The following is a 16,425-nucleotide window of genomic DNA, read 5'->3' as shown; positions in this document are numbered from 1 at the left end:
TTCAGTCCAACAACCCATCCACTGATAGCACATAGCTTTTTAGCCAGGAACTACCAAATGCACATTAATGCTGCTCAGTGCGGCCATCAAATGATGTTCTGCTACATTCAAGAAGGAGGAGATTAATTCAGTTAACTTTATATTTATGCAGTTATTTCCAGGTTTCCAATGCAGGTATTTTGTTATCTAATAGAGCATGAAGCAATGATTAACTAACTGAGTGTACAGTTAACTGATATTAAACAGCTTCACCAACATAACAGGAAAATCAACTGAATTTACAAAAGGGCAAATATAATAAATTTCAAAACAGGTCCTATCCAGTACATAAAGCTTGTGATCTTATGTAGCTCCTGACACATCCTTTTTCCCTTCCACTGCTGTAAAAGGAGAGTGAGGCAAAGGGACACTGAGTGAGTTTGAGTTTTATTACTGTCCTACTAGATTATTGTTCAGAAACAGTGTGAATTATTAGGTCCTGCCTAAAAACTGGTCATATGTTTTATCTTCAGATGCTTGTTACATACCAATTCAACAGCACAACAGCATTCTCCTGGGAATAAAAGGTCTTTTTTTGTCAAAATCATTTTATTAAAGAGTTAATGTCACAACAAGCTCAAAATAACACATGCTTCAGAAATAAACTGGAAGAAAAATACTCTAAACAGAAATACGAATATTTTGAAGGCATGGTAAAGCATCAGTTGCAGGAAACTTCTGCAAACAGGTGCAAATTCTGTTGGTGCAATGGAAAAAAACCTTAGAAAAGAAGCCTGCTGGGGATGACTTCTGCTTATGTAGTGCAGTTAGTCTAATAAGTTAAATCAGAAAGGGCACAATTTCCATGGCTGCACAGACCCAAATGTATTTCTTCAATAATTAACCCCAGCACAGCTTTTTCACTGTGAGTACTAATAAAACAAATCTAGTTGACATCTTAACATAGCAGTAATATATATATATATCCATGATAGATGTTTGACTCATGCAGCCTCCTCAGTTACATGATTTTTTTTTAATTTACTCAAGAAACATTATAAAAAAATAGGTTTGCAATTTGTATTTCACTCCAGTGTTAGCTCCACATCACCTCAGGCAAAGAGAGTGTTTCAGCAGATAATCTAATTTGGCAAGAAATCTGCCCCAATTCTTAACCTAATTTTTGTAAATCCACGTAGAAAATAAATGCGAACTCTTTATACAAAACAAGAGCAAATAACTGTACCTATATAAAAGGGGATTTATTCCCTTTAGTTTTATTATTATTATGGCACATACTTTATACTTTCACAATAGCATACTCATTTTCATTTAGTGTTTTTTTAAACCCCAAAATAGTGTTGATGAATGGAAGAATGTGAGTTACCATAGGCAGCTGACTCATGCATTAAGCAATTCATGTTCTTTATCAGTTTTCCCAACAGCATCAGGATTGGATAATGGGTCAAGGTCAGCAAAAAGACTGAACCAGGCAGTCAAGTCTTTTGGATTCTTTGTAGGTTCTGGAAAAAAGAAAGAAAGAAAGTACAGACTTGTCAGATATTTTAAAACAAACCTGACTGAATGTTTGAGTGAGGTCAAACAAACTCCATGCTATTGTTTAAATTATTACTAAAGGCACTTCTGACAAGAAAATCAGAATGAGTAATGGCGTTTTAAAACACCACCTTTAACAGAATATGGAACTTTAGTAAGAATGAATGTTTTACATCTGTCTGCCTGTGTATTTTATATGGCTCCTGCCATGATAAGTACAGGAACACTTTAATTAAAAATAGAAACAATCTCACTCTGTTTAGCTTTGTTTCATGAAAGGTATTTTACTTGTGTGTGTGTGTCTGCATGCCTACAAAAAGGTAAAAGGAAAGCAAAGGCAAATTTTACTTTCAACATCTCTTACAAGACTGAATTCCTTTGCCTAAATCCAGTTCATATGACTGTCCTGTCCCTCTTGTACTTCACCACACAAGGTCATTAGTCATGTGGAATGAAGTTTTAATGGGAAGTATAGGCTGGAGAGAGGGGTGGTACATTTGATAGCCAGTCCCAAGTACAGCTTCTAATATTCATATATATTTTTTGATGGATATAAAAAAGTGTGAACCAAGAATATGTTCCAACAGCAGCTGGACTATTACATCTATGAGTCTATATTGACATACAGATGTTGTGGAGGTCTCCTACCTTATTATTCCAAAACCGCACATGTTCAAGTTAAAGAGGAGGTGACTTTGGCTGCTATGAAGAAGGGACATCACCACTTGCGGTTGTTTTTTTTTGTGACTCTATTTTTAACATGTATAATATTGATAGTGAAATAAGATATGCTCCTCCACTCAGAGAGAAAACGTCCCATGAAAGCATTCTTTGTGAAGCAAGGAATTTATGGACAAAATAGGCTCCGCCTGGCATGACCTTCATCTTGGTGTCTGCAAGGCTGGGGTACCTACCACTTTCAGAAACACAGATTTTAAAGTACCTGAAGGCTGTTCCTTTTCCTGGTGAAGGTACTGTAGCTGTGGCATCACACTCATTTCTAAAACAGTTCCCAAAACATCTTAACACTCCTTTTCTGCTGGGCTGAAACATGTCAGCCTTTTTATCCTACAAAGCAGGGGAAGGAATGCACATCGCTCCTTTCTTTTGCACTGAACACCTTTGATGTAGCTTCTGTTTGAGTACGAATGCACAGAATAGGCTACAAACTAGCAATAAGGATTCAAGACATTTCTGGTTCACTTATCCAGAAAATCCTAGTCAAAATCAGCAGGGCTTTGCCTCAGTAGATGGTAGGACTACACACTCTTGGCTTAGTTGCAAGAAGCGAATTAAGTTTCAAGCAGATGATTCCTGATATAATGTATATTATCAACATTATTTGCAGCTAGGGCTCTTCTGCCTTACCAGTAGCCTGTATTTTAGCCACAATGTCCTTGTAGAGCTCCAAAACACTGTTTAGCTTAGAAAAAAGTGCATGCAGTTGCTATTTTGTGTGATTCAAAATTAAAGTAGTAAAAGAAAGTGTAGTTTCAAATCCCTCATTATATAGTAAATTACTCTTTTGACATAGTACTAGTACTGAAGCCTACCGAAAACACACATGCACACAGGCACATCATACACATAATGCTGAAACAGAGTAATTCATTAGTGAGCACGTGATTCTTGAGATGTGACTACTACAAAAATAGGTTATATTATGACAGAGAAACTACAAAGCAAAGTAAATGAAAAAATACATGGCTGTATTACCTTTCACAGGTGTCTTGTTAGTGTTCACATTCGGGCTGTTTGGTTTCTGTGCTGGTTGTGGTATAGATGGGGGGCTCACACCATTAGCTGCCCATCCTAAAATTCAATGATACAGCAGCATTAGTCTGAAGAATTACTTTGTTAACTCCAACATCCCGCTGTCTGGCAGAATGATGCTCACACCAGGTGATGGAGCAGAACATTATGTTTATCGTTATAGCCATTTGTATCTTTCCTCATACACAAGAAATCCACAGTCAAATGCTGCAGACAAGCAACATCCTCAAGAAGACAATATCTGTGAGAATATCAGTTTCATCATCTCTGGATTCAGGCAACTGTACCCTTTTCAAACCTTTAACCTGGCTAAAGAAGATTTTTCTTGTTTCTTTCGTCCAATCACAGTTAATACTTGTTCATAGAAAGGCCAGTACAGTAATCAAGTCAAGTATAGCTGTAGGGAGTATCACTTACATTTAGGCAAAAATATCATACAGACTAAACATTTTTTCCACCTTTCTTTACTTTTACTGTTCCAAAGACTCTCATTACATCAGCTGTTCTGGAAAAAATATATTTAGAGACTTATTTTTTTAATTAATTTTGAAATGATTAATTCTGAAAAAAATAATATATTGCAAAACACTTTGAAGAATTAAACTCAAAATGTGTTACTTTGAGTTAACTTAAAAGTAGTTTTTAATGGAGTATGTTTTTGTTCTTCACTTGAAAGGATCTACTCAGTAGGGAGAGAGTAAGGATGCGGGAAAAAGTAAAACTGGTTATTCACAATTTTTTTGGTTTTACATGCATATTCCATAGCCACAAAACTGTAATCACAAATACAGTTAATGAGGACAGATGAGCTAGGCTGGCAAAATGAACTAGGGGTGGTGTACCACGGAAACATATTAGAAAAAATGGAGCATTTTTGTTCCTGGCTTAAGATACTTAAAAATATTCTTATGCTTTATCACATTTAGAGGGCTGGAGATCATATTTCTCATTTCAATAGTATCTCCTTTAATTTTGGCCTGAAGAATTATCCATCATCTCTGGGATCTTGTACATCTAATTCTGCAGCATCACAAACAGGATATTCATCTGTGCACACGGCAAGCATTTCCTTATTCTTTCTCTTTTTTCTACAAGTTCATGCTCTCACATCCCTTTCTACTCTCTTTGTGCTTCTCCCCTTCTGAGACCTCTCTCAGACACTGGTACCCAGTGTCCTGACAGCTACAGCAACAGCCACGTAAGTCACACAAACCTTTCCCCTCTCTAACAGATTATTCTCATCACTCTCTGATCTTACCTTGACTATAAAAGCTCTGAAGCCCAAGCTGTGTTATTAAAAGGAGGCAAGAAAAGTGTTTCTATAAAGTCACATGAATTAGGAAGGAAATTTAAAGCCACAAACATCCTCTGTATCTCTAAGGAAACAAACCAAAAACTTCTTCAAAATCTGGATGCAGAGGGCTCACATATGTTTGTTATAGGTGATGGTGATAAAAGCTTATGAGCTACCCTGTGCCCCTTGAAAATGAGATTTTAGAGTTTAATCTTTCAAAGAAGCAAATTTGAATCATAAATAATACAAAGCATAGCATCACCACTTCAGAATGACATATTTTTCCAGGTGTTTTCTCTGCTTGTGTTACAAAAGAGAAGAATGGCAGAGGACATAACACACAAGTACAGAAAACTGCAATACTTTTGTCTGTTTGGAGATGTATTGCGAGAAAGTGTTTTAATATGTCAATGGACGGCAATGGATAAATTGAGCAGCTTAAGTAAACAGGGCCAAATCCTAATTTCATGGAAATGAATGGGAGTGCTGCCTGGAAACTTTCTGTGCAAGTCCCACTGACTTCAGTGAGATCAGGAGTTGGCTGCCCGAGACCTCACTGAGGTTCATTTACACTAATGTGACTGGCAGACCACAAACCGAAACACCACAGACCAGTTAACTCCTTTGGAGCTCTCCTTCTGAGCCCTGGGCTCAGGCTTGGGAAGCAGCACAGCCATGAGAGATGCTGTGGTCTGGTTTTCTGTTCCTTAAACCGCAGGTAGCTCAAATACCACTTAGAAAATCCAAAGAACCTAACAACAAAAACATCCAACCAAAAATGCATCACAAAATGTGTGATGCTTTCATCATGAATTTACACACCTACAAAGGTACTGGGAAAGACTGACACAGAATTTGTATGAAATACTTTCATGAATTACATTTTTAGTGTCCACTCACAGTGAGCTACGGAGAAAAACTTTGCCTTTCAACAACAAACTGCAGTCCAGCAATTTGAAAGCAGTTGTTGGCCCTACGCCTGTTCTGGTTCACCTGCTCACAGGATGGTTTTGTTATGTGAATCGACAAAAGATTATAGCCGAGACAGCAAGGAAAACTAAACAGCTCACTTTTCAGCTACCTTCTTCACAAATGTCACCGCAATTAAAATTGAGAAATGGAAACAGTAAACTGTACATTTCCTTGCCAACTAGAATAGATGCATATGAAGGTTAAGATAAAGAGGAGCCCTTACTGGTACAAATAAGTAATTAAATGAGACCAGAAACATCATTAAAGAGAAATCCAACACTCTCTGTGAAAAAGTGGAAAGGGAACCAAACTACAAAGCTGTATCTGGAGGGGAATCTAAAGGATTTGTTGGGCGCATGCTTTGTTTCTAATATATATATATATCTATCTGTACATTTATATCTATTTTAAACCAGTACCTGGTAGTCCTATAGCAATTAAAAGTCCCATTGTGCTAGATCCTGCCCATAAATACAGCCAGGGAAAACTCCGAGCTGGGAATTCCTGACCGTAACAGTTTATAACCTGCATAGCATTGTGCCTGTTTTACAGATTAAGATCTGAGGCAGAGAGAAAACAAAGCCCCAAAGATTTATGAGTGTGCTTAACATAAAATAAGTAAGTAATCCCACTGAAGTTAATAGAAAAGTTAATGTGCTTAAAGTTAAGCATGTGAGTTTTAAGAATCTTTATGGTCTTAAGGCCAAATTCACACAGGAAGTATGCAGCATCGAGGCTCCAGTGTAGCACCTCACACTGTATAATTATTAAGCAATCCTACGAATTAGGGGAAAAAATGTGTAGGATATGTATCACAAGTCCTCAGTAAAAATATCAATAATTCATATATTCTGATGTTTTCAATTTGCATGTTTAGATTTGTTTGCACTGCAGTTTCTGTTTCCAAATTCAGTGACAAGGTCAAATCATGAAAGAAGGGCTGTGAAATGAAATGCAGTTTAAGATTAAATTTGAGATTTCACAAGATATGGATGGAATTTCACATTCTGTTAAAAAAAAAAAAAGAAACAAAAAACTTAATAGCCTATGAAAAGTAATTTAAATAATGCATTTAACTTGGGAACTAGAGTCAACTGGGAACATGCTGATTATCAGATACAATCATTCAGCTGATTACCTCTGACTTTTCAAATGCCATTAGATCAATTATTGTGATCTTCTGTCAAAACCCTGGACATCCATTTGAAAACACCAACATATTTTATTCTTCCAATATATATTTATTCTTATTCAAAAAGATTTTGGGTTACCATGTTGACTGGAACAGATTTTACATTTCTGGTGTTCCTTGAATGCAATGTACCCAAGTTCTCATTTTTCTCACAGCCAGTGCCAATGTTTTGTGCAAATGACAGCAATAGCAGCAGCCTCAGAAAGGATACCCAGCCCTGTTTGCCATTTACACCTCAAAACATGTTTACATTTAAAAATATGTAAAAACTCTGAGAAAAAAAAAATCAATCCCATAATATTTCTGTTGATATTTTCGGTAATTTGCCTGAAATCTGTTTATGCCTCTGTATCAAGAAGGGTGTTTTCCATTGTTCCTTTTTCCCCTTTCAATAGATACCATGTCCACTTCTGGTCACAAACTTTAATTTGCCTATGCAATGACTAAACAGCATCATTTTTTAGCTCATATTTTATGAGGTCAAATCCCACACTCTTCCATGTCCCTCTTCACTCTACCAATCTTATTCATATATGCATGTACCGCATCATAAAAGTACATCTAGAACTGTGCATAATTGCAAATGTCCCTCCCCCAGTTTCCATCTAAGCATCAAAGTCAGTAAACCCAAATATCCTGCTTTCAGCGTGGTGCTGGTAACTGTACTCATTATAAATTTGATGTCCTTATTCTTGCCAAAATGTCACAGGTCATTTTGTATCATGCATGATTGTACCAGCTGCATGGGTTCCAAGAAGTAGTCTTTGTGAGGGAATCAGTCTGCTAGTCTTTCCTACATCACTCTTCCCCAAGTGAGATTTAAATGATGTGGGACAGAGTCCAAAAAGAAAAACTCCTCCTTCAGCTTGCAAAGCTCTAAGAGATATCTAGCCAGACTGTGGAGAGGAGGAAGGTATTTTCTGTTGGCTTCTTAGCACCAGCCTGCCTTCCTCCTTCCCTTCCTCAAGGCCAAAGCAGTGGCAGGAAAGCTCTGCTCCAGTTCCCCTCTTTCCCTTCCTCTCCTCCCTTGGAAAACCCAAGGAAATGAACTGCATAGAAGAAATGGGAGAGAAAGTGTTGTTATCTGCATCAGTAAATAACCAGCCTGCAAGAGCAATACACCTGTATGGTTGCTAGGATGAGACAACCCATTCTATAATGCCTTATCCAAATTCCTACACTCAACAGTATGGGATGCCTTGGAAAAAATAAAAAAAAAAAAGAATGAATGTGACTGATTTTCTCTGAGTTGTTTAAAAATAGTATTCCCAGACAAAACACAGTGAGTATTTTTAGTTCTTTGGACCCTTAATAGAGACAACAGTTGTGATTTAAACAGTGAAACCCACTCAGACTCTGTTACAGAAAAAAAAAAATGTCTCAAAGGCCTACAGGACGTTTCAGGAAGCTCAATGAAAATATTCAAGACAGTAATTTTGACTACAGGTTTTAAGGTACTTAATTCTCAAACACTGAATGGGCAGGGCTAGAAAAACAGATATGCTACTCACACGTTTCTCTCCAGGCCACACTCTGCTCAGGGTTTCTGTAGCTATGGCACAATATGAGCTGTCACCACCCCTCCATGTAGCAGAAAGCCATACTCTAATGCCTAAAACTAAAACACTAACAAAACAAGATGAGCTCTCACCATGTAAAGATGACTGCAAGTCATTCATGTTTTGGTCTAACAGCTGTGAGGGCAAGTAGCCTGATGGTGTCGGTACCACAGATGATGCCATGTTCTCCACATCTCCAGCTGAAGAGTTCGTGCTGAGATCAGCAAGTGCAACCTGGCCAAAAACAGCTGTCCACTCTTTGCTGAATTCCCCCTCGTCCAGGGAGGAGGCGTTGAGGATCTCATTCAGCAATACCATGTCATCCTTATCACCAGATTCTGACTCCAAGGATCTCACAAACTGATCCTTTGAAGCTGTCTCAGAACAAGAGAGGCAAGATAAATCATTTTTAGACAAACAAAGAAGGAACCTTTTAAAGACATCCAAACTATGTTTTGTATGTTAAGTGAGATGGAATGTTTTTGTGTGAATATTTGTTGTTTTCTCTTTTAGTCCCAATCCTCTTGGACATCTGGGCTTGTAGCTTATGCAACAAATAATTCCTTGGTTATTTTAGATAACCTCATGGCTGTTAAGACTAATTTATCATTAAAAAACAATAAGTATGCTTAAAAAATATATATATTAAACACCACACCACAATGAATACAAAGTCTAAAATTTAAAATATCGACAAGACTACTTTTATGTTGCTTTTTGAAACATTATATAAAACTGTCAAAACCAATCAGAATGGTATAAATTGAAAATAAATAAGAGTTGGGGATTATTCTAGAATGTTCATGAGAACATATTTAAGATGACCTTTATGACCACTGCTTGAATTACTGGAGTATTTCCCCATGAGAACAGGTTACTCTACACAGAGTGAGATTTCTGTACTGCCATCAATCCTGTAGTAACCCTTTTTCCTCTCTTATGCTGCTGAGAAATGACTGAGGCCACTTTATTTCTGATTCCCCTTGCTAGTTTTTCTGGCACCAGAACTGCAGCTGAAGAAGCTCTTAGGTGACTCGAGCCATACTCCTTAAAACCATTTTTTCCTATTTTTAGAAATGTAACCAGGATAGTAATCCTTTTCTCTAGCTTACAAAATATTTGGAGAGTGAAAGAACTGTAGAAAGAACCTCAAGTGTTATCTTACTTGGAAACATTTAGAGCTCCACTGTGGGAGTATGCTGAGGACAAAAATGGTGGCTAACAACATTGATAATGTTACGTTACTGAAACCCAGATCAGTTTATCTTAATTATGCTTGTTTCAGACTTGTGGTAAGGCACAGAAGCAACTTCAGTTTTCCAAAGTTCATATAGATCAGCTGAGCAGAGCTGCATAGAACTTGCAAAGATGTTTTTAACCCTTTTGTGTTGGGCTAAAAGATTGATAGCAGCAAAGCGTTTGCAACAAGCCATTTTGTTTAAATGCAACAGCCTTTTCCGGGAAGCTCCTTTTTCAATAGCTGTAATAATTTATAATGAAATGGCTGAAGTTGAGTCAGAGAAGAAAAAAAAGCACAAACCTGTGTTTTAAAATAGGCCGATGACTCAACATACACACCTACACGCTAAGAAACAAATAAACCAACACATAATTTAAGGATTTTATTCATTACTGAAGTCAGCTCTGAGATTCAGCTCCTTTCTAATTCACATTTTTATATACCTCTGTACTCTGTGACAGGGCCCAAAAATTAGAAATAGAAACATCACAAACAAGTCAATTCTCCTGATGTTCCCACTAGACTACAACTAAAATACCACAGAAAACAATTTGTTCTCATGAATTTTCAGGCTTCTTTCCCATCTTCAGATAAACAGCAAAGAATGTTAAGGTTGTCCAAGCACCTAATTCCCCCAGGTCTCTACTATTCAGCAGGTGAGGCAGAGAGGTAAATCCTTCCGTAAGGGACAGACACCTGCTATTTCAAAGGCACTTGAGAACTCTGATCTCTATGGGGCATCACCATCTCAAAGCTGCTTTCAGGAGGCCCCTTCATGAACTGGGAAGGCTTACAGGGCGAGATGCAGAGAGCATCACCAGCAACAGCTCTGCTCAGGCACGCCGTCACCACTGCACCTAACCACAAGTGACATTTACTCTAATGGAACAAAGGCTTTGCAGCAGCACAGCTCAGAGCAAAGCTCTGCTTCATCTGGGTGTCCCACTGCAGTCGTCCCATTTGTACTGGGCGAGAAAGTACAATGTATAGCTTTGCATCTGAAGGGCAGGTTAAGTCTTGCTGTAGTATGTCTGACCACCACACATCAGAGGAGTGACACATTTCTAGTCTCATCAGTCTTTCTGATCTTCCTGTGGGGACAATGCATCCCAGGCAGGGGAGGACAGGGTGGTGCAGCAGTAAGTTGTACTCTTGTTTGCATTACAGTTTATCTCGAAACCAGTCTTGCTTATCAAGATGTTACTCATGTGGTATCTCTGCTAGATTACTAGAATGATATGGACTTTCTCACTTCACTCATAAATCTTCTATTGCATCTTTTCCTGTTCCTCTGTTTCCACTGCCTATTTTCACAATCGAAATTATTTTTTGTCTGTACATACTGCCCCTAACCTTTCAAATGTCCATGACAAAAAACCCCAAACCAAACTCCCAATAAAACACTGAAAAAACAATGTCACTATCCTCTTTTTTGTAGTTGTTTGAACAAGTCCCTAGCAATGCTCATATTCCTTTGCAAACATGCCTAATTTTTCTGGTATTTAAAAAAAAATGGAAACACAGGATAAAGACTTCCTTCCAGAACACACATAAAAGTGTACCTCTAACTGTACTGCTGAACTTAAAATAATATAACATTCATTAGCCTAAAGCTAGCTAGTCTGTAAAATTAGGGTAAATGGCTGATACTGTAACATTAACATCACCATCTTTATCTGATTTAACCACCCCACAACTGCTTTCATATTGATTTAACTATTTGACTAAAGGAAAAAAAATAGGTTTCTGACATAGCTAAACCTGTATGACCAATAATTGTATGCATTCTCTGTATCTGCACTAAGAAGGTCCAACAAGGATTGAACCTGTGTAAGGGGAAAACCAAAAAAGAAACGTCCATTATCAGACATGCACTGACTGCTTTTATTAACCACAGAAAAGAAGTCATCACTACCTTATCTATCCACAGATTAGGGCTGCTTCTGCACAGGCAGCTGAGGAACTTTCCCTGTTTCTGCCTTAAAGAGTGATTCCCCCACAGAGCAAGAGATGGCCTGTGGCAAATCTAAAGTCGAGGTGTTTGCAAACGCTCCCTTCCTTACCCACCACGAAGGCAATGCCTTAAATACCCCAAATTACACTCTCAGTCTGACCGAGTAAACTGCACAAAGGGATGTTTTTCTTTGCTGCTTTGCTACTGGCTTTTTGAGTTGCCACGGTTGTTTGTGTTGTTGTTGAGGTTGTTTAACTAGTTCTCCATAAATGAGTGAAGAGCAAATGACAAACTATTACTACTGCCTATGAAAACTTAATATAAAACTTTAGGCCCAACCTTTAGTATGTTATGTGGTAAAACAGAACACTTTAGAAAAACACAGCATGTCCCCTTGAGTTGCAACTGGTCTAACAAAAGCATAAGAGTAGAGCCTGAAATGAAAGATTGCTTTCTCATGCGTATATGAGAACAGCACAGCAGATTTAATTAATTCTCTGGCTGAAAGAAGACACCAGTTCTTCTATTTTTTTAAGATGACTAAATCATTTGTTTCTGCTGCATACATTTTTGATATAAAACCTTGTGGCTACCAGCATATTGCTAAGGGTTGATACGACAAGTGAAGAACTAAAAGAAAAGTTTGTGAACTTTTAGGAAGGGTAGGGTAGGGTAAGGTTTACAGTGGGACCTACCTCAGTGGGGCAAATACAATATAGTCTAGTATAGCTAACCTTGAATCACCTGTTACAAAGTGTTTTATCCCCATAAAATTTACTTCATAACACGAGGAACAGTGCCTCTGCATATAGATGAAGTTGAGTTTCCTTTAACACTGTTTAAATACTGCACATGAATAACTTCATTCAGAAATAGATCAAACTTTCAGATTTTGAAAACAATTAACATCTATGATGAAAATTATACTTGGTGCTTGTAATTGAAAAGCACATGAAATAGACATGCACAAACATTTCATACCATTTCCTGCAGGTTGCAGGTCTAATAAGTCATCTATGGCACCTAAAAGAAAAAAAAAAGAAAAAAGAAAAGCAATGAAGGAAGATCTGCAGTATTGTACTGCAATCAGCACGAACACATTTAAAGGTAGTTTTCTTAAGTTTCTTCACCTGAGTTCTGCTTGTGGTTACAATTTCCTTGTAACGTGGATATGACATCCTTGCCATCATCAGCTGTAATCAAGATTCATAAACATGTCAAATTGCGCTTGGCACAAGACCATGCTTATAAACAATGTCACTGTAAGATCAACATGCAAGGGTTGTTGGTATTCATGTTTATAATGAACCTGGCCACAATGGATGAAAGACCCCAGATTCAAGCATTTCTAAGAAGTGAAGCAAATTTCTGAATAATAACCTGGGGCGGAGTGGGGACCACCTGCCACACTAGCCCTTCTTCAGGCTGAGTGCACCCAACTGGGGCAACTGCAGGAATCAGGCAGGTCTCTGCCATCCTCCAGTGGCAGAGACACTTCCTTTAGAAGCTTGTGTTTACACAGGCCAGGAGAGAGCACAAAAGTGCTCTCATCACTCTTAAAAGGATCTCATCACTTCCTAAATCACCTTTCTTGACAACGTTCTTCCTCATGACACCAACTCTGTGAATGGGGAAAAGAAACTGCCTTCCCTCAAAGCAGCCCAGGTTAGGATATAAGTAACAGCACCACCCCTCCTGCAGGGAGATACATGGGTTAGGACCAGTAGGAGGGAAAATCTATAGCTGAGCATTATAGGCAAGGTGCCCCAACTATGACTACCTGAACAAGTTTCTTAGGTTGGACAGGGAGTCAAAACAATCATCTAGATTCCATCGATCAGTGAAGAGAAAGACACCTCCCTCAGGTGATTAATCACATTTAAGATACATAGTAAAACAGGAGGGATGAGTTATGTCCTGAACATGCCTTTCGTTCCCCATTAAATCTTGAAGAAATCTAGCTCCTATACAGCTAAGTCAGTAGCTCTAGGGGTGAATGAAGGAGTTGGTCATGGTATTGCCAGGATTGGAAAGTAGATCTGCTGGAAGCCTCAAGGTTGAGGCTGCAATAGAGACAAAAGAATCTCTATAGATGAATAAAACTTGATAGCCAAACCCTTTCAGACAAAACTTCAAGGTGTGTTCAGAACTAACTGAAGCAGAACAGCTTGCTTACTGTTTTAATCATATTATTTTAACAAGGCTTTGCCTAGCACAATGGCATGGAAATGTGCCACCAGCAATATAAACAGCTGGACATTTAAGGACCTAAGATCACTTCTGATTACACTCTACATAGATGTAGACAGGAGAGGCATAGACATGTATGGACAAATATACACGATGCTTCCTTACTAGGACAATGCACAAAGCTGGAGGGGAAAAACCCAACCCTAAACTGATTGTCGAGAGAAAAAAAATAAGAAAGAGAAGTTTATAAAAGATGGGATATGGACGGCCACAATTCCATAATGAATAAAGCACAACTGTTGCTGATAGCCTGCCTTGGTTCAGTGGTAAACATGATGGAGCCAATCTTAAAAACACCCATAGTATTTTAAAGGAAAACACAGAGCAAATGATAAAAAACTGTAAGCTATGAAGCAGTAGTTGTTGAAGAGGAAAGCTAAGAAGAAACACAGTTCCATCACTAGTAGTGCTACATCTGTATTAACTTTAGTCTGTACAGAGTACTTAAAAAAAAACCTTAGCAATGGCATAGACTCCCTAGTGTATGGAAATGGAAAAATCTAGCATAGTAGGCAGAGTATTCCAAAATACTTCAGTTCCTCTTAGGGGCGATGGAGAAAGAGACAGAACAAGGTTTTTATGTTATGGACAATGGAGAAATATTTTACAGCCCATAAGTAACTGAGATTCTAGAAAACATCTGCTAGGAAAATATAAGTCATATTTTGTATCCAAGAACTGTAAAATATCTCATCAAAAAGATGATTGATCTAATTAATTGCAAAATGGGTGAAACTTCAAAACACTGGAAAAGTCCTAACATCTTGTCATTATTACAAAAACCACCCAAACAAAAACAATAATTAACAGGATGACTCAAGTAATTGTAGTTAACTATGGGCTGGTAGCTTAACATTACTTGTAGGCAAAACATTAACTGAATCCCACTCAATATGGGATTTAGCAAAAGCAAACATGTATAATAAACACTCTTGTAATAAAAGGTGTTTTCATGGAAAGCAGACCAAGTTTAAAAAATCCAACTAATTTCGTTCTTCAATAAAACTATGAGCTTTCTTTGGTAAAGATATCTGTTTGGAAACAACCTGACTTTGCATAGCCTTCCAGCTAAAAAGTTACCACCGCATTATATCTGTAATGAACATATAGAATGTATTAGGAGCATGACAACTAACAGATGTCAAAACCCAGTTGTTAGGAGAAATAATTGCAAAGCAGAAGTGTTTCTAGTTTAGATCTAAAAGATTTGGTGTTATATCCATTGCTATTCAATGGCTTTAGCAGTCATCTGGAAGTAAACACAAAATCACTCTAGAAAAAATGTGCAAACAACTAACAGACTATTAGAGGTGGTTGTTCAGGCCAGTCATTCAGTTTCTCTAGTCAGAGATGGGAGAATTTAACACAACTAAGTCATATCTCTTGGAATAAGAACTATAAGCCGTGCTGCAGAAAGGAAGAATGAGTCCTGGAAAGCTGTGACCAAAAGGAACTGACTCTTTATAAACAAAAAATTCAAATAACTTTTAACTTGATGTTGCAGCAAAATGAGACATCCTTCTTGAATATAGAAACAGGAATGTGATTTTACCTTCTAGAAACATGACGGGTGAGACCAACATCAGAAACATCTTGTACAGTCATATATTTACATTTTAAAAGGGGTGTTGGCAAGCAGAATGGAAACAAAAACTTAAAAACCAAAGGACTAGAGAAGATGTCTTCAAGACATAAATATGGTTAGTCTATTGAAATGAAGATGTGAGAGGTATCTTGATTTTAATGTACCTTCATGGAGGATAAAAGACTAGCTATTAAAGGGATTCTCCACTGATTCAGCAGAAAAAGGTATATTTATAAGTCAAGGCATTATTTAGGCTGGAAGGACCTCTGGGGGTTATCTTGGCCAAGCCTCTTGTCGGAGGAGAGTGAGCTATGAAGTCAGATCAGGTTTCCCAGGGATGTGTCCTGTCAAGTCTTGAAGATCTCCGAGGATGAAGATTCCACAGCCCCTCTGGGCACCTTTTTTAGCACTTTGCTACCCTCACCATGAACACTTTCTTTCCTAGTATGTAATCAGAATTTCCCTTCCTGTCACTTGTGTCCATTGCTTCCCATCCTTGCACTGTGAACCTCCACTTGGAGCTTGACTTTGGCTAGCTTTTAGGCAGAAGTTCCACTAAATTCATCAGGATTTCAACAGAGTACACATTTAACCACTGGAATGAACTAGCCAGCTGAGTGCCATACTTTCCTTGTCTCGACACCTACTAATCTGTTGATCCTTTCCTTGAGGACATGCCCAATGTCAGAATTGTGCTCTGGAAGACAAGCTATTTGACCTGAGAGTAACTGAATGAAATACAGTGGGATACAATATATAAGAGATTAGGTTTAACAGATCTTCCTGGCCTTAAATTTTATGCATTTGTAGAGATTTGCTGGGTGAAGGTGAACATATATGAAATAAACAAAAACGAAAACCTCCATGCATTACAGCACTTATGAAGTTACGATAACATGAAATAAAATACCTGAATAGTTTGATTCCTTGGAATGGCTCTCCTCATCTAATGAAATCAACCTTAATTTGAAAGAATAAGAAAAAATTGAGAAAATAATTCCAAGGCCGTAGAATAAGAATTCATTTTTATGTTTTTGGTCACATCATTACAGAATCGTATCAATAACAAA

The 16,425-nt window shown here is 37.8% G+C and overlaps 1 protein-coding gene across 1 annotated transcript in view; it reads right to left on the bottom strand.

The window, feature by feature from the left end:
* Window positions 1-1,380: 1,380 nt before the first annotated feature.
* ICA1 (islet cell autoantigen 1) overlaps window positions 1,381-16,425 on the bottom strand; it is a gene marked incomplete at its 3' end in the record, with an annotated part of 74,196 nt that continues 59,151 nt past the window's right edge. Inside the window, exons 10-15 of the mRNA XM_080339175.1 lie at window positions 16,266-16,315; window positions 12,651-12,713; window positions 12,502-12,543; window positions 8,419-8,700; window positions 3,253-3,348; window positions 1,381-1,502 (exon numbers count right to left, since the gene is read on the bottom strand). Of these exons, the coding sequence (XP_080195301.1) occupies window positions 1,381-1,502; window positions 3,253-3,348; window positions 8,419-8,700; window positions 12,502-12,543; window positions 12,651-12,713; window positions 16,266-16,315 (655 nt within the window). The remainder of the gene's footprint in view (window positions 1,503-3,252; window positions 3,349-8,418; window positions 8,701-12,501; window positions 12,544-12,650; window positions 12,714-16,265; window positions 16,316-16,425) is intronic.

This window comes from Nesoenas mayeri (assembly GCF_963082525.1).
Source record: "Nesoenas mayeri genome assembly, chromosome: 2".
Lineage (NCBI taxonomy): Eukaryota > Metazoa > Chordata > Aves > Columbiformes > Columbidae > Nesoenas > Nesoenas mayeri.
This window is presented reverse-complemented; position numbering and strand designations above follow the sequence as displayed.